The sequence below is a fragment of the Monodon monoceros genome, unplaced genomic scaffold (genome assembly GCF_005190385.1).
Source record: "Monodon monoceros isolate NGI ecotype Baffin Bay Population unplaced genomic scaffold, NGI_Narwhal_1 Super_Scaffold_1, whole genome shotgun sequence".
Classification (NCBI taxonomy): domain Eukaryota; kingdom Metazoa; phylum Chordata; class Mammalia; order Artiodactyla; family Monodontidae; genus Monodon; species Monodon monoceros.
Window position 1 is genome coordinate 77,844,956 of NW_021703765.1, and position 27,158 is coordinate 77,872,113.

Below are 27,158 nucleotides of genomic sequence, written 5' to 3' on the forward strand. Positions count from 1 at the left end.
CCAGCCGTCTTTCTTGGTCTTTTTCTGTAAAGGGACGTAAAAATTATGTATAAATATGCAAATACCCAGTTCTTAACTCATTCTTCAATATAAATTGTATCTCCAGTTGAAAATTATATAACATTAACATTCTTTGTAAGATCGTGCCCATGATTGAATTCCTACTCAGGGCACAAATTAATGTGACATTCTAAAGAGTTTGGCAAGGGACTTCCCTGGCGGTCCAGTGGTTAAGACTCCACACGTCCTCTGCAGGGGGCACGGGTTCGATCCCTGGTTGGGGAACTAAGATTCTGTATGCCGCATGGCACAGCCAAAAAAATAAAATAAAAAATAAAGAGTTTGGCAAGGTAAGGGTAAGGGGCCTTGGCTTTGGCATTAAGAATGAGTTTTGCCAGGTGTTATCACTGTCAGGTTTCTGTGGTAAGAGTCATTGTGTCCACTGTTTTCGCCTGACAGTTTTATTTGAATGCACAGTAGACTTCTTTATAAATAGAAATTGCTAATGGGGTGACAGAATTGATTGATGTGGAATTTTGACAATTTGTATAGTGCAAATTTCTTCCCCAAATGTCAGTTATTCTAGTCTATAAGTCATGCCTTAACGGTAGAATTTTCAGTTCACAGCCTGTTAAGTATGAGACACTTCCTACAGGTGAGGACTGTTTTAAGACATGGGTCGTGAAATTGTTCACCATGGCAGAAGAGGTAGATAAATTAAGGTTTTGGAGAAATTTAAGAAGGAAAATGTGCATCTTTTTACTAGTACAAAGACATACCGCGGTCAACAGTTTGTTGTTTAAAATTTTTTTCCCCAAATTTTAGAGGTAATATATTGTAGAAAATTTGAGGGAAAAAGGTAAAAGTATGTGTTAAAATAAAAATTATTGCATCATGTAGCTATAACTCTGTTAATATTTTATTATATTTATTTTTATATGCCTACAAATAATGGGTATAGATTAAAGAAACTGCTAAGATCTCTGAGGAGTTATGACATCTTATTGTTAGATTTCTTACCACCAACTGCATCCCTCCCTTTCTTTAAAAATAAAGGGAAATAAAATAAAATTTATTTGTAAGATTTTATGGCATTCCACAAAATAATTCTGAAAGAGTATGGGCAAAAATATGTGTGGTGTTTGTTTCCTTTTTCTTAACCAAGAAGAAATGAGAGAGAGGGAATGTGTGTGTGTGTGTGTGAGAGAGAGAGAAAGAGAGAAAGAGAAAGAATGGTCTATGTGTATTTAGCAAAAAAGTAGTACTGATGGACATTGTGGCATTCATGTGATGTTCGCTGTTTCTTTCTTAGGGCCTCCAAGGATGTCCCCAAAGGCCCAGCGACACCCTCGAAATCACAGAGTTTCTGCTGGGAGGGGTTCCATTTCCAGTGGCCTAGAATTTGTATCCCACACCCCACCAAGTGAAGCGACTGCTCCTCCAGCAGCAAGGACCAGTCCCGCAGGGGGCACATGGTCATCAGTGGTCAGCGGGGGTAGGTAACACTTGGCTTGGAGCATAATGACAAAGTTCATTTTGTTATTCTACTAGATGTAAAAAGGGCTGAGCTTGAGCTATGTTTGAGGAACTCTTAAGTATATATATGAAAAATAGTGGAGTAACCAGGAATTGGGAAAACTATATTTTTTTTCTGGGCTCTACCACTTACCATATGTTAGGGCAAATCATGTGATCATTCTGAATTTCAGTTTTCTCAGTGAGTAATCTTTAGCTAATCTACTTTATGGTCTTCTGATGAAATTCATGTGGGGTTCATAAGTAAGAATATACTTTATAGTTTTATAAAGTATCACTCAAATGGAAGGCAAATATAGTACATAACATCTGGAGGGATCATATTTCGTGTCTTCTTAGCAACTTTGTTCATTGATTCATTCCATACATTCATTCAAGCCCATTTTGGGCTTACAGTGCTGTGTGGTTTTTTTTCCCCCCCATTCATTCATTCCATACATTTTTATTGACATCCTGCTTTATGCCAGGCAGTATTCTGGGCACAGGTCCTTGTGTTTCCTAGCACCAATATATGGCACTAATTCCTGACCATATTTCCCTTTTAAGGAATAACAAACATGGGGGCCCAAGTTTTATCTCTGATTAGTCTGAAGAATATGCTGATGGCAGCTATAAAAGTGTGAAAAATATACTTTGACAGGATCTTACAGTTAAGACTGCTTTTGGGGCTTCCCTGGGGCTTCCCTGGTGGGCCTCTCACTGTTGTGGCCTCTCCCGTTGCGGAGCACAGGCTCAGTGGCCATGGCTCAGGGGCCCAGCTGCTCCGCAGCATGTAGGATCTTCCCGGACCGGGGCACGAACCCATGTCCCCTGCATCAGCAGGCGGACTCTCAACCACTGCCACCACCTATTTTAAAGAAACAGTCTCACTTTTTAGTAGAGAATGTTATCTTTATCCTAAAAAGTAGCATTTTTCCTGCCTTAGAAATCCAGTTTCTAAATTCATTTAAAATACTTCGTTTTAGAATTAATACAGTTAGTTAGGAGGGAAAACTACTGTGGGACATAGGTATTAGTAATTGCTTTCATTCTTCAGATATTTGTATTGTCCATCATCACTGCTATTCCTGAGACTTTGGAAAAGAAAACAGGGTGATGGGATAAAAAGTAATTGGGGAGGAGGTCAGATAGAACTATTTTACCTAGATCTTCAGAAAAGCCTTTTTGAAGAAGTGACATTGAACAGAGAATATAATGGGTAACTTTTCTCTTTCTTGTAGTTCCAAGATTATCTCCTAAAACTCACAGACCCAGGTCTCCCAGACAGAATAGTATTGGAAATACTCCTAGTGGGCCAGTTCTTGCTTCTCCCCAAGCTGGTATTATTCCGGCTGAAGCTGTTGCTATGCCTGTACCAGCTGCATCTCCTACGCCTGCCAGTCCTGCATCCAACAGAGCTGTAACCCCGTCTCTTGAGGGTATGTAAGAAAGGACTTCCAGATCCGCAATGTCATTTGTGAAGTTGAGTGTTAGAGGTTTAAAAGTTTATGAAAAATGGCTATGTTGTTTTATTCATAGGTATGTATCAATATTTGAGGGTACATTTAAAATTTTATACAAATGAAGTTAGTTGTTTAAGTAATGCTACTAATTTCATGTTATTCTTGAATGTGTGTTGTTAAGATAGTTTACATTCCTGGGTAGTAAATGTCAATATAAATAAAATTATTAGTGTTTCATATGTCTGCAGAGTTGGAAAGCCTCTGTTTAAATGTTCTTTTCCAAAAACATGGGATCAAAATTGTTGAATATTTTCCCCTTTTACTTCTATAGCTCCTATCTAACTTTGAGTTTTTGTAAAATATTATTTTCTAGCTAAAGATTCCAGGCTTCAAGATCAGAGGCAGACCTCTTCTGCAGGGAATAAAGAAAATATGAAGCCCAATGAGACATCACCTAGCTTCTCAAAAGCTGAAAGTAAAGGTTAGAGCTTTAAAAAGTCTTTGGGTATAACTGTAGAAATAGGAAGGAATATGTCTTACTCTCATGCCCAATACAGAGTATTTTTGGTCAGTACTTTTTCTTAGGATTGTGCATACTTAAATGCATAATTTAACATGTCAAAATCTATAATTAACATATTGAAATTTTTATTATTTTGATAATAGAGTTTATTTTCATTTCTAACATCCCATCCTAAAAGAATTTTAAGTTAAAGATTAGAAATAAATCTGGATCTAACACTTCTTAATTTTACAGGTATATCACCAATTGTTTCTGAACATAGAAAACAGATTGATGATTTAAAGAAATTTAAGAATGACTTTAGGGTAAGTATCGTATTGACTGATGAATTAGAATTAAAAAAAATTTTTTTAAGCATTACTAAAACTTCTTATATCATCCATTTACAAAAATGCATTATATATACACCCAGAAAAATCAAACCATGTGTATAGAAAGCTAAACATCTTTTTTTTTTTTTCCTTTTTAATTAATTTATTTTTTGGCTGCGTTGGGTCTTCGTTGCTGCACGTGGGCTTTCTCTAATTGCTGGGAACAGGGACTCCTCTTTGTTGAGGTGCGCGGGCTTCTCTCATTGTGGTGGCTTCTCTTGTTGCAGAGCACAGGCTCTAGGTGCGCCGTCTTCAGTAATTGTGGCACACCGGCTCAGTAGTTGTGGCTCGCGGGCTCTAGAGCGCAGGCTCAGTGTTGTGGCGCACGGGCTTAGTTGCTCTGCGCCATGTGAGATCTTCCCGCGAACCCGTGTCCCCTGCATTGGCAGGCAGATTCCCAACCACTGTGCCACCAGGGAAGTCCCTAAACATTCTTAAAGTTGTTTTTACGTATGCTTTAAGTGAAGTAACTAAAATCGTGAGATTTGGTAAGAACAATACAGATATTAAATGAAAGAGAATGTAATTCTGACATTGGAAGTCACCATAACGTAAGTTATTTGATATTCATTTGACTACTACTTTATTCAGTGACAGTAGAGCAAGGCCAAGGCGTTGATTATCTGATGTGGCATGTGGAAGATGTACTGGACCCTGGTTTTACAAAAGAGTTGCAGATTTACACTTCATGCACAAATGTATTGTGGTAGACATCCTTCTATAGTATCATTTCTCTCCCTTAAGACTTGCTGGATGTACTCTGATCTCTCCTGGATGACTTTCATTCTTTTGCACAATATTTACTGTTAACATATTGTGCATATCAAGGTGTATTTTGAGACCAAATCAAGAAATCATCCTGAAACTTAGCTTCTTAATGGAGGAAAATCTGATTATCAGCCTTTGAAAGAAGACTTAAAAGATGAATGGATCAAAAGCAAAAATCAGCCTTTTCCTAGCCTGTGTTGTTCTAGCTTCCTAAAAATTAATAAGTTTTTGCCAGTAGCTTCATTCCTGACTTTTTGGCACCGTTTAAAATATTAAATATTATTTCATACTTTAGCACATTTATCTATTCAGCTTTAATGCTATTAGCAGTTGTAAATTTAATTTTTTAAGCTATAGTTAGTGCATGGACACGATACAAAGAATGCCCAGTGACTGAATGCCCAGATGCCCACTACCAGGTTAATACATCAAGCACTCCAGCACAGTTAAAGTCTCCTGTGTACTTGCCCACCTCAGCTGCATCCTCCTGCCAGAGCGAAGGGTATCTTTCCTTGCAGTTCTTTATACTGCAGATGAAGCGATCCCTAAGCAACAGATGGTATTATTTTGCATAATCTTCAGTTTGATATAAGTGTCATGTTCTTGCCCATACTTTTATTTCCTCAGCATTATTTTTTACAGTCAGTCATTCATTGCCTTCTTATAGTACACTTGCATGAATTTATTATGTTATGAAGAAATTTTTTTACTTTGAAGCATATTAATGTTATTTGTAACAGTTTTATTGAGGTATAATTTGCATATCATAAATTTAGCCGTTTAAAGTGTACAATTTAGCAGTTTTTAGTATATTCACAGGGTTATACAGTCATCACATAAGCCCTTAGCAGTCACTGCTCATTAGCTTTCAAACACTCCTCCCCTCAACCCCCATCCTAAACAACCATTAATCTGCTTTTTGTCAACATGGATTGCCTGTTCTGGACATTTCATATGAATGGAACCATACAATAAATGGCCCTTTGTGAGTGGCTTTTTTTCACTTACCATCATGTTTTCAGGATTCATCCATATTGTAGCCTGTGTCAGTACTTCATTCCTTCTTATGGATGAATAATATTCCACTGTATGGATAGACCATATTTTATTTATCCATTTATCATCAGTTGATGCCTCTGGGTTGTTCCCACTTTTTGACTGTTATGAATAATGCTGCTATGAATATTAGTATACAGTTTTGTGTGGACATATGTTTTCATTTCTCTTGGGTGTGTACCTAAGAGTGGAATTTCTGGTTCATCTGGTAACTCAATCCTTAACCTTTTGAGGAAAACTTCTGGACTCTTTGCCAAAGCAGCTATGCTATTTTACATTCCCATCAGCAGTATGGGAGGGTTTCCGCTTCTCCACATCCTTACCAGCACTTGTTATTGTTTGTTTTTTTGATTATAGTCTTCCCTGTGGTATGTTGTGGTTTTGACTTGCATGTCTCTGATGGCCGATGATGTTGAGCATCTTTTTATATGTTGATTGCCCATTTGTTTTTTGTTTGTTTTTATCTTTCTGCACATTTTAGTGAAGTAATTCATAACTACTGATTTTATTAGGAGATATATGTTGATGAAAGTATCCCCAAACCATCACTCATGAAGATCATTGCCTGCTATTTTTCACAAGAAGTTTCAGCCTTATACATAAGATGTTTACATATAACAGAACTGACATTACCACAATATACATCAGTATTTATAGTCACAATATGGACATAAATGTCAACATCTATCAAATAATGATAATTAGATATCTATGTGAATGTCATTTTCCTTGTATTTCCTTCTATTAGACATACTAAATAATCAACTAATTATAAAGTAATGGGACAGGCAAAATGCCAAAAAATACTTCTAGTTATGAATTAAGGAAAATACAGTCATGATAATTGATTGCCCATTTGTATGTCTTCTTTGGAGAAATGTTTATTCAGATCTTTGCCCATTTTAAAAATTGAGTTGGCTTTTTATTGAGTTGTAAGAGTTCTGTATATATTCTATGTACAAGTCTTGCATCAAATGTGTGGCTTGCAATTTTTCCCTCCCATTCTGTGGGTTGTCCACTTTCTTGATGTTGACAACTAAAGCACAAAATTTTTTAATTTTGATGAAGTCTAGTGTATCTATTTTTTCTTCTGTCCCTTGTGCTTTTGGTGTCATATCTAAGAAACCATTGCCTAATCCATACTCATAAAGATTCAAAGATTCACTCTTATTTTCTTCTCAGAGTTTCAATTAAGGCTGTGATCTATTTTGAGTAATTTTTTTTAAAATTTCAGTGTAGTTGATTTACAATGTTGTGTTAGTTTCAGATGTATAGCAAAGTGATTCAGTTAACACATGTGTGTGTGTGTATATATTCTTTTTCAGATTCTTTTCCATTATAGGTTATTACAGGATACTGAATATAGTTCCATGTGCTATACAGTAGGTCCATGTTGTTTTTCTATTTTATATATAGTGTGTATCTGTTAATCCCAAACTCTTAGTATATGCCCCTGCTCCTTCCCCTTTGGTAACTGTAAGTTTTCTCTGTTTGTGAGTCTGTTTCTGTTTTGTTCATTTGTATCATTTTTTTAGATTCCACATGTAAGTGATGTCATGTATTTGTCTCTGACTTACTTCACTTTGTATGATAATCTCTAGGTCCATCCATGTTGCTGCAAATGGCATTATTTCGTTCTTTTTTATGGCTGAGTTTGTGTGTGTGTGTTTGTGTATATACATACACACCACACCACATCTTCTTTATCCATTCATCTGTCGATGGACACTTAGATTGCTTCCACGTTGTGGCTGTTGTAAATAGTGCTGCTGTGAACGTCGGGGTGCACGTATCTTTTCAAATTAGAGTTTTTGTCTTTTCCAGATATATGCCCAGGAGTGGGATTGCTGGATCATGTGGTAGCTCTAGTTTTAGTTTTTAAAGGAACCTCCATACTGTTGTTCTTAGTGGTTGCGCCAATTTATATTTTGAGTAATTTTATTATTTTTTTAAAAATAAATGTATTTATTTATATTTTGGGGGGTTGCATTGGATCTTTGTTGCTGCGTGCAGGGTTTCTCTAGTTGTGGCGAGCGGGGGCTACCCTTCATTGCAGTGCGCAGGCTTCTCATTGTGGTGGCTTCTCATTGTGGTGGCTTCTCTTGATGCGGAGCACAGGCTCTAGGCACGCGGGCTTCAGTAGTTGTGGTGCACGGGCTCAGTCGTTGTGGTGCAGGGGCATAGTTGCTCTGCGGCATGTGGGATCTTCCCAGACCAGGGCTTGAACCCGTGTCCCCCCCGCATTGCAGGCAGATTCTTAACCACTGCGCCACCAGGGAAGTCCCAATGATCTAGGTTTAAATCTTGCCCTCTGTACAACATTGAGGCATGTTGTCTACATCTCCCAAGCCAAAATGGGATAATTGTAGAACTACTTCATCGTGTTCTTCTGAAAATTAATGAGATACTGCCTGTAAAGGGTTTAATATAGTTCTTGACACATAGTATATACTCAACAAATATTAATTTTTATTACCAAAACATAGATGAACCAAAGTTGTACCGGCAATCACAGGTTTCTTTTCCTCTGAGTCACATAAGAATTTTAGTTTTCCCATAAAAATGTCCATTCTACCCAAAGCAATCTATGGATTCAGTGCAATCCTATCAAAATTCCAATGGATTTTTTCACAGAAATAACGCAAACGATCCTAAAATTTTATATGGAACCATAAAAGACCTGAATAGCCAAAGCAGTCTTGAGAAAGAACAAAACTGGAGGTATCATGCGCTCTGATTTCAAACTGTATTACAAAGAGATAGTAATCTAAACAGTATGGTATTGGCATAAAAACAGAAACAGATCAATGAAACAACAAAGAGCCCAGAAATAAACTCATGCATATACAGTCAATTAATTTATGACAGAAGAGCCAAGAATATACTATGGGGAAAGGACAGTCTCTTTAATAAGTGGTGTTGGGAAAACTGAACAGCCACATTCAAAAGAATGAAACTGCACCACTGTCTCTCTTTTTTTTTTTAATTATTTTTTGGCTGCGTTTGATCTTCGTTGCTGCAAGCCGCCTTTTTCTAGTTGGGGCGAGCGGGGGCTACTCTTGTTGTGGTGCGTGGGCTTCTTATTGCGGTGTCTTCTCTTGTTGCGGAGCACGGGCTCTAGGCATGCGGGCTTCAATAGTTGTGGCTCACGGGCTTTAGAGCACAGGCTCAGTAGTTGTGGTGCATGGGTTTAGTTGCTCCATGGCATGTGGGATCTTCCAGGGCCAGGGCTTGAACCCATGTCCCCTGCACTGGCAGACAGATTTTTAACCACTGTGCTGCCAGGGAAGTCCTGCACCACTGCCTTATACCATACACAAAAATCAACTCAAAATGGATTAAAGATGTGACAGTAGGATCTGAAACCATAAAATTCCTAGAAGAAAACATAGGCACGAGCTCCTTGACGTTGGCCTCAGCAGTGATTTTCTTATTTGACAATAGAAACAAAGGCAACAAAAGCAAAACTAAACAGCTGGGACTACATCAGATTAAAAGTCTTCTGCATAGCAAAGGAAGCCATCAACAAAGTTAAAGGGAACTACCAAATGGGGAAAGTATTTGTAAGTCATATATCTTATGAGTTAATATCCAAAATGTATACAGAACTCATACAAGTTAAATAGCAAAAATACAATCGATTTTAAAATGAGCACAGGATCTAAATAGACATTTTTTCCAAAGAAGATGTAAAGATGGCCGACGGGTCCGTGAAAAGGTCCTCACTAATTATTAAGGACATTATTAAGGAAATGTAATTATTAAGGAAACGTACATCAAAACCACAATGAGGGGACTTCGCTGGTGGTCCAGTGGTTAAGAGTCTGCCTTCCAATGCAGGGGATGTAGGTTTAATCCCTGGTCAGGGAACTGAGATCCCATATGCTATGGGGCAACGAAGCCTGTGCACCACAAATAGAGAGAAGCCTGCCCGCTATAACAAAGAGCCCACATGTCACAACTAAAACCCGATGCAGCCAAATAAATAAATAAATAAACAAATATTTTAGAAAAACAAAACCACAATGAGCTATCTCACACCTGTTAGAATGGCTATTCTCAAAAATACAAAACAAGAAATAACAAGTCCTGGCCAGGATGTGGAGAAAGGGGAACCTCTGTGCACTGTTGGTGGGTAAATTGGTGCAGCCACTATGGAAAACAGTATGAAGGTTCCTCAAAAAATTAAAAATAGAACTATCATATGATCCAGCAGTTCCACTTCTGGGTATTTATCCAAAGGAAGCGAAAACACTAACTCGCAAGATATCTGCATGTATATGCACACACACAATGGAATTACTCTTCAACCATAAAAAAGAAGAGTAATTGCCATTTTTGACAACATGGATGGCCCTTGAGGGCATTATGCTAAGTGAAATAAGTCAGAGAAGTTCAAATATTGTATGATCTCACTTATTTGTGGAATCTTAAAAAAAAGAAAGAAAACAAAACAAAACCCAGACTCATCAGTACTGATTGGTGGTTGCCAGAGGCAGTGGGTGCAGCAAAATGAGTGAAGGTGGTCAAAAGGCACAAACTTCCAGTTATAAATAAGTCATGGGGAAGTAATGTACAGCATGGTGACTGTAGTCAATAATACTGTATGGTATATTTGAAAGTTGCTAAGAGAGTAGGTCTACATAGTTCCCACCATAAGAAAAACATTTTTAACTGTGTGGTTAATGGCTGTTAACTAGACATTTTGATCATTTTGCAGTACATACGTATATTGAATCACAGTGTCGTACATCTGCAACTAATACGATGTTACATATGAATTATTTCTCAATAAAAGGAAACAGTGGTTCAATTTTGAAAAAATAAAAAGGAGGGGCTTCCCTAGTGGCGCAGTGGTTGAGAGTCCGCCTGCCGATGCAGGGGACACAGGTTCGTGCCCCAGTCCAGGAAGATTCCACATGCCACGGAGCGGCTGGGCCCTTGAGCCATGGCCGCTGAGCCTGCATGTCCGGAGCCTGTGCTCCGCAACGGGAGAGGCCACAACAGTGAGAGGCCCACGTAACGCCAAAAAAAAAAAAAGGAGAATAATCTCAGTTTTCTTTTGTTTAGTATATTGCAGATAGGAAATACGGAAGAATGTTCAAAAGCATGAATAATTGTGCCTTATTTTCCTCATTTATAAGATTGCGCTAATAGTATGTACATCAAATAGGGCTGTTACAATGAATGAATGAATGAGTTTGTAAATAGTTTAGAACAGTGTCCAACCCATAGTGAGTACTATAGGTATGTTTGCCATTATATGAATAACAACATCCAAAGCCTTATTTTTGCCTCGCTCAAAGACCCTTGTGACAAATATTTAAAGTTTTATGCAATACACAATTGGTCCGTTACGCATATAGCCTCTACTAAACATTAAGTACCTATATTGTGACTTAAACTCCCACTGTGTCCAAATGTTGCTTTCACCTTCTGCCGTCACCTTCTGCTGTCAACTACTTTATAACTATATTGGTGATGCAGTGAAGCTTGAGAAGCCCCTGAGATGTGTGTTGCTGCTTGCCAGGATACCAAGGGCTCCGGTAGTGAGAATTTGACAGTGGTCCGCCTTTCCTGGGGCTGAGGAGGTAGTTTGTCTCTCTAGTCTTGCAGCCCCTTCTGCTGCACGATTGCTCTTTAGCTTATTCTCACTGCCTAGGGCTGCTGCTTGGATTTATTCTCATTTCCACCATGGCTCCTTCTACTTGCTGCCCTTTTCTTCTCTTTTTCTTGTCATTTCCTTCAGCTATTCCTGTTTTCTTTCTTCTGTGGAGTAGGGCATCTTAAATCATCATCAGACAGTAGTAGCATTGACTGCTTCTGGTCTGCAAACTGTAAAACCCCATCACTTATTTTACTAACGTTTTTGTCTTCTGGTCTTCTTGTTGGTGCTTCTGTTTTGTGGTTTCCTTTATGGGTTACAAGGTCTAACTGACCTACATGTCTAGCCAGGTCTCCCTTTGAATCCACCTACTTCAGACTTTCCACCTCACCACTTCTTAAGGTCAAGCCCAGGTCTTAGTCCAGCCGCCATAATGGTCTCTCTACACTCTTACTTGGCTTCCTGCAGTTCATTTTCCACAAAGCTGCTGTGCTCATCTTTGTGAACTATAAATCTTCTCAGTCTGTACCTGCTTAAAATTCTTCAGTGACTTCTCATTATCCTGAGAACTAAAATTAGAGTTCTTAACCTAGCTTTCAAGTTCCTTTATCATCTCGCTCCTCCTGGGTGAATTTGTCATTTCTTGACTCATCTTGTGCCCGCCAGTACTTTTCTGTTCCACAGCGGGGCCATCTTCTCCCTTTCCTATGGGTCTTTAAACATGCTGTTTCTTGTACTTAGACTATTAGTCCCTTTTCCAAACTCCCCCGCAAACCCCCAACATCTTTCACACTTTAGATGACATTTCCATTGGAGAAGCCTTCTCTTTCCGTGAGTTGCTTTTTGCCATGGGATCCTATAGCATTTACCCCAGTTTGTCAAGTGTCTGATCTCATCCAGATGGAAAGCTTTGGGAGGATAGGAACTATTTCATATTTCCATTCCTAGCACACACAATTTCTGACACATGGTATGCACTCAGTAAATATTTAACTTTTCAGGCTGGGACATTTTAGTGCTTGGATGGCTGTAGTTGTGTTGTATAGACATTTTGTTATTGTTGCCTTATAATGAAAACATTACTCGTAAAGTTCGAAAAAAGCCTTATTCAGTTTGTGCTCATGGAAAAAAATTGATTACTAGAGTTATTTAAAATATTTAAGTATAATTATTTCCTTTATTTAGTTACAGCCAAGTTCTACTTCTGAATCTATGGATCAGCTGCTAAACAAAAATAGAGAGGGAGAAAAATCAAGAGATTTGATCAAAGACAAAATTGAACCAAATGCTAAGGATTCTTTCATTGAAAATAGCAGCAACTGCACCAGTGGCAGCAGCAAGCCGAGCAGTCCCAGCATTTCCCCTTCAATCCTCAATAACACGGAGCACAAGAGGGGACCTGAGGTCACATCCCAAGGGGTTCAGACTTCCAGTCCAGGATGTAAACAAGAGAAAGATGATAAAGAGGAGAAGAAAGATGCAGCTGAGTGAGTAAACCTGGAATTTAGCACGCCTGTTACTTACTTAACTTTTCCTTAAGGTGTCCAGAAGGCTTCCAACTCAAGAATCTATCTAGACTTTTAGACTGCTTTATAAGTAGCTCTCAACTTAAGAAAAAACTGGTCTAAACAAATGACGTCTTAAGTCATTTAGGTCATTGCACCCTATACTCTTCTTCCCTCCTCCATCGTTTTTTCACCCTGTGGCAAAAAAACCCTATGCATAAATTAAGAATGGCTTATTTATAAATGTACAGGGAGTTGAAAAATCACTGGCTTTGGGACTGATATCCCCTGTATGCTAGTCAGTACCCACCTCCTGGCTGTGCTACTCGACTAAGAACTTACACTGCCAAGAAGAGAGAGAAGTCTCTGGTGCCCCTACTTGGAATTTGATGTGTTTTCCATCAAAAAAAAAAAAAAAAAAGTTTTAGTTAATAGTTAGATTTGTTAAAATAGAATTAATTCTGCACATCCAATATATTATCAATTAAATGGGCTTTTGTGGGCTAGTCTCAGAACCTAACCACACCACCATTGATTTATTTGTTCTGGGTTCCATACAACCCAGTTACGGATGAACTTTTGGAATGCAAATATTGGTAAGTCAAGGAGCACTTATTCTTAATTTGAGGCAAAAATTTTTTGTTAGAATCATGGTTTTTCCCAAGATATTTCATATAGGAAACAATTTATCACATAAAAAATACTGCATGCTAGAGAATTGGTATATTAAGGATTGCTTTTATGGATATTTTATAAGGGGCTACTGTCTTTTCAGTTTAAGTTTTGTTGATTGCTTTTGAGAGACCCATTCGTATTACACTTTTTAAAAAATTTGTCCTTTTTTGGCTAGTAATTATGTATATGTGTGTTTTAATTAAGAGAGTTAGTGATCTTCTAGTGAGAATTGTTTAAATGTTTAGCAATTTTAAAAAAACTGTCAGGTATAAAAGACTTTACAGTAGCATAAGTTCCATGCAGATTTCACTGGGCTTTATTTTTTTTCCGGTGTAGGCAAGTGAGGAAATCAACGTTGAATCCCAATGCGAAGGAGTTCAACCCTCGTTCCTTTTCTCAGGTAAGTTTTTCTCTCTCTTTGAAGTAATCTAGCCTCTTAAAAAAAAAATTATTTGTAGTAATATTCCCTTTCCCATTCCTGCCATCTAAATTCAGTTATAGTATGCTAAAACAACTTTTAGTTTAAGTTCTTTTTTCTTCTGTAGTCATTAATGAATATTTTTGAGCCATAGGAAAAAATGCTAGTTTTGTCATCAATTAGATGTAGTCTAGGGCAAATTTTTTAATCTTTCTGACTCAGAATTTGAAGATGGTTGGACAATGAGGCTCTCAGGTTCACAGATATACAGTTATTATTCTACTGACTTTGTAGGATGATGTGTTTAATTTTTAATTTTTAAAAACAGTCTCCAGTTCCTTAAAAATCACCACTGCTGTTTTTAATAGCATTGTTGATTAATTGGTAACATTAATCAACCAGTAATACTTGGTTATTGGTAACATAACCAAGTATTTTTTTCTTTTATTTGAAACGTGTGGAAGTTTATTTTCTGTGAGATGTTTTCATTAAGAGGTACTGCTTATCAACAGTGAGTAAAACTGAGAAAGATGGGGGCAATCAGTCCTCAAATTGCAGTAATGGTTAGCTTTTCACCTGAAGGTAGTTGATTTTTGTTTTTGTAGCCAAAGCCTTCTACCACCCCAACTTCGCCTCGTCCTCAAGCACAACCTAGCCCATCTATGGTGGGTCATCAGCAGCCAACTCCAGTTTATACTCAACCTGTTTGTTTTGCGCCAAATATGATGTATCCAGTCCCAGTGAGCCCAGGAGTGCAAGTAAGTCATAGAATTTGGTGTTCATTTACCCTCTCTAAGTTATTTGTATTTGACACCAAACACTCTGTAGGTATGCAGTGATTTGAGGCAGTGATGGTATAACAGAGGTATTTAAAAAGTGGAAGCTTGCAGTGTGGTGTGTTGTTAGTTTAAGGACCTAAATCTGAGAATGTTTCTGGTAAGAAATATGATTTAGATTTACTGTAGTTTGGGGTTTGTCCTTTTAGCTGTGGGTGTGATTTTATTTTTTAATGACTCATAAAGAATCAGGAAACCTCAGAGCTAGCTCTCTAGCAATATGCAACTAAGAGAGAGTGATAAAATACATTCTTACTATCTTGAGAGCCTAATCTTCAGTTTTTGTTTTTGTTTTTTTTATTCCCTTAAGCCTTTATATCCTATACCTATGACGCCCATGCCCGTCAATCAAGCCAAGACATATAGAGCAGGTAAAGGTGAGAATAATCCTGCCTGTATTTGCTTGTAGTTTGCATGCTGCATGAATTAAATAACTCAGTTTATAATGAATAAATATTTGTGGTTCAGTTTTGACTTTCAATGAAGCTGTTCATTGACTTCTGTTGCTCAACGTTACATCAGGTATTTAGATGCATTTTTATGAACAAAAACAGGAGGAGAAAATACCCATCAGTCGTGAATTTCGGGATCCTCTTCACAAAAAGTGATTTAATTTTGAAGTTTTCAATGTTAAATTTGGAAAGAGGGTTCACTACGTTAATTAACTAGTTGCTGACGTTCTTATTTTATATAATATATGATTTTTTTCCCAAAAATTTAGAATTTCTTTTTGAGCAGAGATGGCTCACTTCAGAAACCATCAGAATGCTATTAGAGGAATGTTTCCTCATCTTTAAAATGAGAGTGTTGTATAATCTAGTATTCTCTGTGTAGAAGAGCCTTCATAGAAAAAAAACACATATTTATCTTAAAAGGTAATTTCTTAATGTTGAAAAATGCTAAAGGGTTCCCCTCTTTTGCCATTTAGGTAATTGAGAGCAATTATTTGCTATAATTTTATTGAGAATAGAAAGTAGAATGGTTTATATAGTAAAGTCATTTCTCAGTGCCCAGTAATTAGCCCCATCATGCAAATTTCACTCCTTTTTTTCTTTTCCATTATAGTTTATTGCAAGGTATTGACTGGAGTTCCCTGTGTTGTCTGTCTCATATATGGTAGTTTGTATCAGCCAGTCCCAGGCGCCTCATGTGTCCCCACCGCATTCCCCTTTGGTGACCATAGTTTATTTTCTGTGTCTGTGAGTCCGTTTGTTTTGTAAATAAGTTCGTTTGTGTCATATTTTAGGCTCATATACATGATATCGTATGATATTTGTCTTTCTCTGCCTGACTTCCTTCACCATTACTATGATAATCTCTGGGTTCATCCATGTTGCTGCAAATGGCATTATTTCATTCTTTTTTATGGCTGAGTAATATTCCATTGTCTATATGCCACATCTTCCTTATCCATTCATCTGTTGATGGACATTTAAATTTAAGTTGCTTCCGGGACTTCCCTGGCAGTCCAGTGGTTAAGACTCTGCGCTTCCAATGCAGGGGGCGCAGGTTCAGTCCCGGGTCAGGGAACTAAGATCCCACAAGCTGTGTGGTGCAGCCAAAAAAAAAAAAAGTATGATATCCTTTATCTTTCCTTAGAACACTGGAACCTATTGGAAGAACTCTACCTTAGATCATTTAAAGTTATCTAGTTACAGGGTTAGTCTTATTCTGAGGACCTGCCATTTCATTTCTACATACTTTTTCATTTCTACATACATACGTGTGTATCATATATAAAAGTATGGACATTTTTGTTAGATAGCCAGAGTCTGTTATCACACTTTATAAAAATAAACAGTAATTCCTTTTTATCATCTAATAACCATCATAATCAGATTATCCTGACTGGGCCAAGAATATATTTTTACAGTCCGTTTGTTTTGAATACGGATCAAAATAAGATCTTCACATTATTATATTTGTTACATGTCTTTGTAGTTCCCCTGCTGTTTTTACCGCTGCTGTTGCTTTGTGGCAGAAACCAATTATTATGTAGCATGTCCTGTATTCTAGATTTGTCTCTTTACTTCTTGTGATGTCATTGTTTACATTCAGGTTTAACTTTTTTACGGGAAGAGATAAGAATACTTGATAGATATTTGTGAGTACTCTATATTGGATCATTCGAGAGCTGTACAATATCTGGTCCTACTTTGAGTTATGGTAAGATTTATTAAGGGCTCAGGTGGTGATAGCCTGATCCTCCCCTCCCCAATCGTAAAGTTTTCTATTAGTCTTTCATCTAATTCATTAATGATTGATACGTAACATCACCTTTTCATTGGGCTGTGGTTCTCAAATTTTAGTGTACATTAGAATCACTTAGAGAGTTTGTTAAAAACACCAATTGCTTGGCCCCATCCCCAGAATTTCTAATACAGTAGGTTTGGGGCATAGCCTGAGAATTTACTTTTCTAGTGCAATTTATAAAAAAACCAATTCCCTAGTGATCCTGCTGGTACAGGGCCATACTTTGGAAATCACTGTAATTAGGAGTTTGAAAACAGCGATTTCTCAATTTCTAGTATTTCTTCTCCATTTATTAGCTAGAATCATTCTGTAAGGGACTGTTCTTTTTAACAAGGGCTGTTTAGGTATCCTGAAATAGTTTGTACGGGAAAGTTATGAATACATGGATTTTCATATAATTTTATATATTCATTGTATTTCAGTCAGTTATTTTCTTTTTGCTGCTCCCATTGTCCCATCTTTGATCGATGCTAATCCCTCAGGTTGGCTCCTGTGTCCTTTGGGTACTACTCATTTGTCTCTGATAGCTTCCTTTCTGCTACAAATTTGATGTCTCAGGCTAATCTTCTTCTGACTTTAGACCTGGATCAGTAATCCTCCAAGCAACCCTCATTCTCTTTGCTGGGAAATAGTAATTAGAAACCATTTTCTGGTCATTGGATATATTCATCGCTATTGAGTTAATAATATCTGTCTTTGAACAAATTACCACAAAGCTTAGCTGCCTAAAACAACAAACATATATTATTTCACTTAGTTTCTGAGGGTCAGGAATCCAGGAGCTACTTAGCTAAGTGGTTCTGCCTTAGAGTCTCTTAAGTTGCAGACAAGATGTTGGCTAGAGCAGTGGTTATCTGAACTGGGGCTGGTGGATCTGCTTCCAGATTCAGAGCTGTTGGCAGGATAGTTCTGGTTATAACATGACAGCTGGCCTCTCCCACAATGAGTATTCAGAGGGAAACTGACCTAAATGGAAGCTACAGTTTGTTTAACAATCTAACCTTGGAAGTGACGTATCTTAACTTCTGTCATTTGCTATATAGATCAAGCAGAGCAAATCTGGTGCTTGTGGGAGGGGACTGCATAAGGGTGTGAATACCAGGTGGCGGGATTGTTGGGGGCCATCTTAGAGGCTGGCTTATTTACATTTTCCTATAATGTGTATTAGATGTTTCCAAACTATTTGTTGTCTAACTCCTGGACTACAGAATAAAATTTAAGATTTCTTTAGTATCTATTTCACTAAGAATTCTTTAAGTGCCAATTTTCAGAGTCAGGAGTTGCTACCCTTGTTACTTCCAAAATACCATTTTCTGTAGTCACTGAGTTATGTCAACAGTTTGACACATAGGTAGGTTAATCTGATTGAGTTCGTTATCATTTGTAAGGATAGTTTTTTAAATTAATTCTGTTTTTTATGTGTGAAATATATATTTTCAAAGTGGAAATTACATAAAAAGATTATTCAGGGTTTCCCTGGTGGTGCAGTGGTTGGGAGTCCGCCTGCTGATGCAGGGGACGCGGGTTCGTGCCCCGGTCCGGGAAGATCCCACGTGCCACGGAGCGGCTGGGCCTGTGAGCCACGGCCGCTGAGCCTGCGCGTCCAGAGCCTGTGCTCCGCAACAGGAGAGGCCACAACAGTGAGAGGCCCACGTATCGCCAAAAAAAAAAAAAAAATTATTCAGAGAAGTCTTGCTTTCATCCCAGTCTCTTCATTTGTCCTTTCCTCATCACTTCCATCCCAGATGTGGATCATCCCTTCCATCACCAGCAGGTGATCATTTAAAGTTACTTTCTATATATCCTTACAGTGTCTATTTTTGCAAGTATACATTTATTTCTTGGCAAATAATCCGTTCTATTTTTTTTTTAATGGTTCTATTTAGGATATATAGTTGATCTTTGAACAACCCAGGGGTTAGGGACACTGACCCTCTGTGCAGTCAAAAACTGAATATAATTTATAGTCAGTCCTCCATGTCCGCAGTTCTAGATCAACCAACAGTGTATCGTTTAGTGCTGTATTACTTACTGTTGAAAAAAATCTGCGTATAAGTGACCCACACAGTTCAAACTTCTATTGTTCAAGGGTCAACTGTAATTCGAATGCCATAAAATTCATCCCTTTGAAGTATACAGTTCGGTGGGTTTTAAGATATTCTCAGAGTTGCCCAATCATCACCACAGTCAATTTTAAAACATTTCCATTACTCCAAAAAGAAACCTCATACCTTTTAGTAATTGTTCCCCTCCCACCCCATGCGCATATACACTCATACCCTAGACATGCTGATCTACCTTCCTTTCTCTATAGATTTGCCGGTTCTGGATATTTCATATGAATGAAATCATATTGAATGCAGTCTTTGTGACTGGGTTCTTTCACTTAGCATAATGTTTTCAAGGTTTATCCATGTTGGAGCATATATCAGTACTTCATTCCTTTTTATGGATGAATAATATTCCATTGTGTAGATACCACACTTTATCCATTCATTCATCAGTTGATGCTTCTTTGGGTTGTTCCCACTTTTGACTGTTGTGAAATAATGCTGAACATTAGTGTACAGTTTTTGTGTGGACTTATGTTTTCATTTCTCTTGGAGTGGAAGCAGTGTTGAAACTGCCACACTGTTTTCCAGAGTGGCTGCACCATTTTTTATTCCTACCAGTAGTGTACAAGGTCCTAATTTCTCCACATCCTCACCAGCACTTGTTGTCTGTTATAATCCTAGTGGTTATAAAATAGTATTTCATTATGGTTTTGATTTGTATTTCCCTAGTGACTGATGATGTTGAACATATTTTCACGTGTTCATTGACCATTTGCATATCTTCTCTGGAGAAATGTTTATTCACATATTTGACCTAGTTTTTAAGTTATTTGTCTCTTAATCACTGAGTTGTAAGAGTTCTTATTATAGTCTGTATACACATCTTTTATCAGATACAGGATTTACAGGTATTTTCTCTATTTTATGGGTTGTCTTTTTACTTGCTTGATGGTGTCCTTTGCAGCACAGAAGTTTTTTAATTTTGATGGAACTTCGATTTATTTGTATTTTTGTTGTTGCTTTTGCTTTTGGTGTCATACTAAGAAACCATTTCCTGACTCAAGGTCACAAAGATATACTGTGATTTCTTCTAAGAGTTTTATAGTTCAGCTCTAACATTTAGGTTGGTGATACATTCTGAGGTAGATTTTGTGTATGGTATGAGGATGGGGTCCACATTCATTCTTTTGCATGTGGATATCGTTATCCCAGCACCATTGGTCGAAACGATTGTTCTTTCCTCATTAAATTGTCATGGCATCCTTGTTGACATTTATTTTTCTTCCCTCATACACAAAACGAAGCACACTATATGTACTGTTCTGCACTCATGAGTTTTTTTTGTTTGAAGACATCATATTCCTAGAAATTACTATATATCACTGTATCAAGATTTTCCTTATACTTTTTTTAATTGAGTTATCTTACTGAGTTGTAGGAGTATGGGTGAACATAATTCCTTTTTCTGTATTTCAAACATTTTCTTGTAGTCTATAGCTTATTTATTCATTTTGGAGTCCATTTGATCAATTTTTTTTCTATGGTTGTGTTTTTGTTTCCTATATTTGCATACTCCAGGGTTGCAAAGATTTTCTCCTGTGGTGGTTTTTCTCCTAGAAGTGTTATGATTTTCTCTTGTGATTTACCTTTTGATTTTTTGGTTTATGGTTTTTAAGATTTTTGCCCACTCATGTGTAGTGAAAGAATTCATATGCTTTCTAGAATTTATATAACTCCCTCTTTTTTACATTTAAATTTCTGATTGATCTGGAAATTACCTTATACACCGTATAAGGTATGAATCCAGTTTATCTTGTTCCAAATGGCTATTTAAAATTTTTAACCAGTTTTATGGTTCTGTAATTTACATACAACAAAATGTCTTTCTTTTAAGTGTACATTTTGATGAAAACTCTACTCCAGTGCCACCCACTCTAGGCAACCACTGTTCTACTTTCTCTTACTGTAGATTAGATTTGACTTTTCTAGATATTTTTTATTTAATAAATGGAATCGTTTATTGTATTTTGTTTGTCTGGCTTAAACAACATCATAATTTGAGAATATTTCATATTATCATCTGTATCCGTTTATTCCTTTTCATTGCTGAAGAGCATTCCATTTTTATGATCATACCACAGTTTACCCATTACCAGTTGATTGGTATTTGTATTATTTTCTGTTTCTGGCTGTTCTGAATAAAGCTGTTAAGAACATTTTTGTACAAGTGTTTGTGTGAACATTTGCTTTCATTTCTCTTGGTTAAATATCTAGAACTAGAATTTTTGAGTTGTATGGTGTGAATGCAATTTTAAATTAATAAACTGGTAAATTGTTTTCCAAAGTGATTGTGTCATTTTACATTTCAACTGATCAGCCATGTATGAGAGTTACAGTTGCTTTGCATCCTTGCCAACAATTTTCTGGCTTATTTATTTATTTATTTATCTGGTTGCACCAGGTCTTAGTTGTGGCAGGTGGGCTCCTTAGTTGCAGCTTGCGGGCTCCTTAGTTGCAACTCGTGGGCTGGGCTCCTTAGTTGTGGCTCGCCAGTTCCTTAGTTGTGGCATGTGAACTCTTAGTTGCAGCATGCATGTGGGATCTAGTTCCCTGACCATGGATCGAACCCAGGCCGTCTGCATTGGGAGCACGGAGTCCTATCCACTGCACCACCAGGGAAGTCCCTCGTCTGTCTTCTTAATTTTAGCCCGTCTGATGAGTGTGTTACGCTACCTCACTGTGGTTTTAATGTGCATTTCTTTAATGATTACTGATTGTGAACATCTTTTCATGTGTTTATTGGCTGTCAGTCTTCTTTTGCAAAGTGTCCAAATTTTTTTCCTTTATTTACTTTTGGTTTGTTTTCTTACTATTAATTGTAACCGTTATTTATATATTCTGGATACAAATCCTTTATCAGGTATAGGTATTATGAATATTTTCAAAGAGCCTGTGTTGTTTATTTTGATGAAGTCCCATTTATCATGTTTTTCTCTTATGATTCATGCTTTCTTATATCATAACTAAGAAGCCTTTGCCTGCCCCAGGTTGTGAATATTTTTATGTTTCTTCCAGAAGTTTGTTTTTGTTTTTTTGTGTGTGTGTTACGCGGACCTCTCAGTGTTGTGGCCTTTCCCATTGCGGAGCACAGGCTCCGGATGCGCAGGCTCAGCGGCCATGGCTCATGGGCTTAGGCGCTCTGCGGCATGTGGGATCTTCCCGGACCAGGGCATGAACCCGTGTCCCCTGCATTGGCAGGCAGACTCTCAACCACTGCGCCACCAGGGAAGCCCTCTTCCAGAAGTTTAATACAAGTCTTAGCTTTTACAATTAGGTGTATGATCGACCTGAAGTTAGTTTTTGTGTAGGGCATGAGGTAAATGTTGCAGTTCGTTGTTTTTTTTTTTCCATGTATGTATATCCAGTTTTCCCAACACCAGCCTCTGTTTTGCTGTTATCTTGTCATCTTCATAGAATTCAGTTGTCTGTATATGTGTGATCTATTCCTGAACTATTTTGTTGTGTTTATCTGTGTATCCTCATGCCAGTACTCGCTTTTTGATTATTGTTACTTTATAATAAATCTTAGAATCAGTTCATGGAAGTCCTCCAGTTTTAGTCATATTTGTTAAAATTGTTTTAGGTATTCTAGGTTCTTTACATTTCCAAATAAACTGTAGAATCAGCTTGGAATTATCTGTGTCTGTATCTGAAGATCAGTTTGTGGGGGAATTGACCCCATTTAACAATATTTAATTTTCCAATCCACAAGCATGTTGTATTTCTCCATTTATTTAAGTGTTCAATTTCACCAATATTTTGTAGTTTTCATTGTATAAGTTTTGCATTTGTTTACTAAATTTATCACTTAGTACTTCATATTTTTTATGGCGTTGTAAATTTTTCAGCATTTGTTTACCTAGTATATCGGGATATACTAGATTTTTTACTATCAATCTTGTGTCTTGCCACTTTGCTAAACCCATCTGTTGTTTCAAATAGCTTCTTTTTAGACTTACTTAGACTTTTCTTCGTACACAGTCATAATCCAGTCAGTATATCTGTCTTTTTTTTTTTACCGTACTGCACTGGCTGGGTCTTCTAATACATTGCTTACTGCATAGAAGGGATGCATTCCTTACCATGCCCCTGATCTTAGGGGTGAAACAGTATCTTTCACCCTTTGGTATAGTGTTAGTTGTGGTTTCAATTCATAACTTGCTGAGGATGTTTTTTGTTTCGTTTTGTTTTTTAGTGATGAATGGTTATTGAATTGTGTCAAATACTTCAGCATCTCTTATGCTGATCATATGGTTTTTCTGATTTGCTGTGTTATTTTGAAGAATTACATTGCTTTTTTTTAATTGAACACTTCAGTGGCTTTTTTTTTTAAAATAAATTTATTTATTTGTGGCTGTGTTGGGTCTTCGTTGATGCACATGTAGGCTTTCTCTAGTTGCAGCGAGCGGGGACTTCTCTTCATGGCAGTGCGCAGGCTTCTGGTTGCGGTGGCTTCTCATGTTGCAGAGCATGGGCTATAGGCATGCAGGCTTCAGTAGTTGTGGCATGCAGGCTCAGTAGTTGTGGCTCGCAGGCTCTGGAGCACAGGCTCAGTAGTTGTGGCACACGGGCTTAGTTGCTCTGCGACATGGGGGATCTTCCCAGTCCAGGGCTCAAGCCGGTGTCCCCTGCATTGGCAGTGGATTCTTAACTGCTGCGCCACCAGGGAAGTCCGATTGATTTTTGAATATCGAACCAGCTTTGCATTCCTGGCACCCCATTTATACGCTTAGTCATGGTGTACTATCTTTATATGTTTTCCTGGATATGACTTCATAGTCATAGTATGTTATTAAAGAGGTTTTTGTCTGTGTTCATGGTGGATGTTGGTCTGTAGTTTGCTGTGTATTGTCTTTGTAGGATCTTGATACCAAGTTAATGCTGGCCATCTCATCTAATTTACCAGATTTAATGGCATAAAGTTGTTCATAATATTCCTTTATCTTTTTAATGTCTTTAGGATCTGTAGTGATGCTCTTTCACTTCTGGTATTGATAATTTATGTCTTTTCCCCCATTTTTATTGATCAGTCTTGTTAGAGACTTATTGACCTTTTCAAAGGCCAGCTTCTATTGTCTTGGCCAAAAAGTTCCTTCGGTTTTTAAGTAAAAATAAGACACAGGGACTTCCCCAGTGGCCCAAATGGTTGAGAATCTGCCTGCCTGTGCGGGGGACACGGGTTAGATCCCTGGTCCGGGAAGATCCCACATACCACGGAGCAGCTAGGCACGTGCGCCACAACTACTGAGCCTGCACTCTAGAGCCTGTGCTTGCAACAAGAGAAACCACCACAGTGAGAAGGCCGTGCACCACAACGAAGAGTAGCCCCCGCTCACTGCAACTAGAGAAAGCCAGCACGCAGCAACTAGGACCCAATGCAGCCAAAAATAAATAAAATAAAATAAATTTATTTTTTGAAAAAACACATTTTTTCATTTTCACCAAGAACTTTATTGGAACAGCATATTCACCATTTTGTTCCACTGCCTTCTGCCATTTTTCAGGCAACTTCATAATTCCAGCTTCCCAAAACTTACTACCTTTTTGAGCAAAGAACTGTACCAGGTGCCTTTTACAGTCTTTGAGGGAATTAAAATTTTTTTCCATTAAGAGAACTTTGTAAAAACCGAAATAAATGGAAGTCCAAAGGTGCAATGTCTGATGAATACAACAGATAAATCAGAACTTCCCAGCCAAGCTGAAACAGTTTTTGCCTGGTCATCAAAGAAACATGTGGTCTTGTGTTATCCTGATGGAAGATTACACCTTTTCTGTTGACTAATTCCAGACGCTTTTCGTCGAGTGCTGCTTTCAGTTGGTCTAATTGAGAGTAGTAGTTGTTGGAATTAATCGTTTAGTTTTCCAGAAGGAGCTCATAATAGAGGACTCCCTTCCAATCCCACCATTTACACAACATCACCTTCTTTGGATGAAGACTGGCCTTTGGTGTAGTTAGTGGTGCTTCATTTTGTTTGCCCAACGATCTCTTCCATTCCACATTATTGTACAGTATCTCCTTTTCATCGCCCGTCACAATTTGTTTTAAAAGCAGAACGTTTTCATTATGTTCAAGTAGAGAATCGCATGCAGAAATACAGTCAAGGAGGTTTTTTTTCACCTAACCTATATGGAACCCAAGCATCAAAGCGATTCACATAACCAAGCTGGTGCAAATGATTTTCATCACTTGATGTGGACATTTTGAGTGTATCGGCTATCTTCCACATGGTAGAATGTTGATTGTTCTCAATTAATGTCTCGATTTGATCACTATCAACCTCAACTGATGTACCCGACCGTGGAGCATCATCCAGCAAGAAATCTCCAGCACAAAACTTCGCAAATCACTTTTGACATGTTCAATCGGTCATAGCACCTTCTCCGTACACTACAGAAATCTTTTTTTTTTGCATTTCAGTTGCGTTTTTACCTTTCTTGAAGTAATAAAGCATAGTATGCTGAAAATGTTGCTTTTTTCTTCCATCTTCAGTATTAAAATGACCCACAAAAATTCACCAGTTTTGATAAGTTTTTTTAAAAATGCACGCTAATGTGATAGCTGCCACAATACAATCTAATAAAATTGTTTCGAGTGAAGTTATAGACAGCTAAGCACTACTAGAGCCATTGTACAGAACAAAACCAAACAAACTTTTTGGCCAACCCAATACTTTCATTGATTTTTCTCTTTATCATTTCCTTTCTTTGTTTTCTTTGGATTTAATTTTCTATTCCTTTTCTAGTTTCTTAAGGCAGTTGCTTAGATCATTGATTTTAAAACTTTCTTTGTTAGAATAGAAGATTTAAAGCTATACATTTCTAATCATTGCTTTAGCTACATCCCTAAAACTTGATGTGTTTTATTTTCATATTTCATTCAGAATATTTTCTGTCTTATGATTTCTTCTTTGACCAGTGGGCTATGTAGTAGTGTTTTGTTTTGTTTTGTTTTTTAACATCTTTATTGGAGTATAATTGTTTTACATTGTTCTGTTAGTTGCTGCTGTATAACAAAGTGAATCAGCTATACGTATACATATATCCCCATATCCCCTCCCTCTTGCATCTCCCTCCCACCCTATCCCACCCCTCTAGGTGGTCACAAAGCACCGAGCTGATCTCCCTGTGCTATGTGGCTGCTTCCCACTAGCTATCTGTTTTACATTTGGTAGTGTATATATGTCAGTGCCACTCTCTCACTTCATCCCAGCTTACCCTTCCCCCTCCCCGTGTCCTTAAGTCCACTCTCTACGTTTGTGTCTTTATTACTGTCCTGCCCTTAGTTTCATCAGAACCTTTTTTTTTTTAGATTCCATATATATGTGTTAGCGTACGGTATTTGTTTTTCTCTTTCTGACTTACTACACTCTGTATGACAGACTCTAGGTCCGTCCACCTCACTACAGATAACTCAGTTTCATTTCTTTTTATGGCTGAGTAATATTACATTGTATATATGTGCCACATCTTCTTTATCCATTCATCTGTTGATGGGCACTTAGGTTGCTTCCATGTCCTGGCTATTGTAAATAGTGCTGCAGTGAACATTGTGGTACATGACTCTTTTTGAATTATGGTTTTCCTCAGGGTATATGCCCAGTAGTGGGATTGCTGGGTCACATGGTAGTTCTATTTTTAGTTCTTTAAGGAACCTCCATACTGTTCTCCATAGTGGCTGTATCAATTTACATTCCCATCAACAGTGCAAGAGGGTTCCCTTTTCTCCACACCCTCTCCAGCATTTATTGTTTGTAGATTTTTTGATGATGGCCATTCTGACTGGTGTGATGGCCATTCTGACTGGTGATACCTCATTGTAGTTTTGATTTGCATTTCTCTAATGATTAGTGATGTTGAGCATCCTTTCACATGTTTGTTGGAAATCTGTGTATCTTCTTTGGAGAAATGTCTTCTGCCCATGTTTGGATTGGGTTGTTTGTCTTTTTGATATTGAGCTGCATGAGTTGCTTATATATTTTGGAGATTAATCCTTTGTCAGTTGCTTCTTTTGCAAATATTTTCTCCCATTCTGAGGGTTGTCTTTTCATCTTGTTTA

At 37.6% G+C, this 27,158-nt stretch overlaps 1 protein-coding gene across 10 annotated transcripts in view; it reads left to right on the top strand.

Moving 5' to 3' along the window:
* The window catches only part of ATXN2 (ataxin 2), a 124,541-nt gene that overhangs the window by 77,052 nt on the left and 20,331 nt on the right, over nt 1–27,158 (top strand). For 8 of the 10 annotated variants that reach the window (XM_029222665.1, XM_029222672.1, XM_029222725.1 and 5 more), the window contains 8 exons: nt 1,313–1,495; nt 2,757–2,954; nt 3,352–3,459; nt 3,736–3,806; nt 12,487–12,788; nt 13,818–13,881; nt 14,505–14,657; nt 15,046–15,112. In XM_029222665.1, the coding sequence (XP_029078498.1) occupies nt 1,313–1,495; nt 2,757–2,954; nt 3,352–3,459; nt 3,736–3,806; nt 12,487–12,788; nt 13,818–13,881; nt 14,505–14,657; nt 15,046–15,112 (1,146 nt within the window). The remainder of the gene's footprint in view (nt 1–1,312; nt 1,496–2,756; nt 2,955–3,351; nt 3,460–3,735; nt 3,807–12,486; nt 12,789–13,817; nt 13,882–14,504; nt 14,658–15,045; nt 15,113–27,158) is intronic. The other 2 variants (XM_029222682.1, XM_029222695.1) reach the window with 1 other exon arrangement.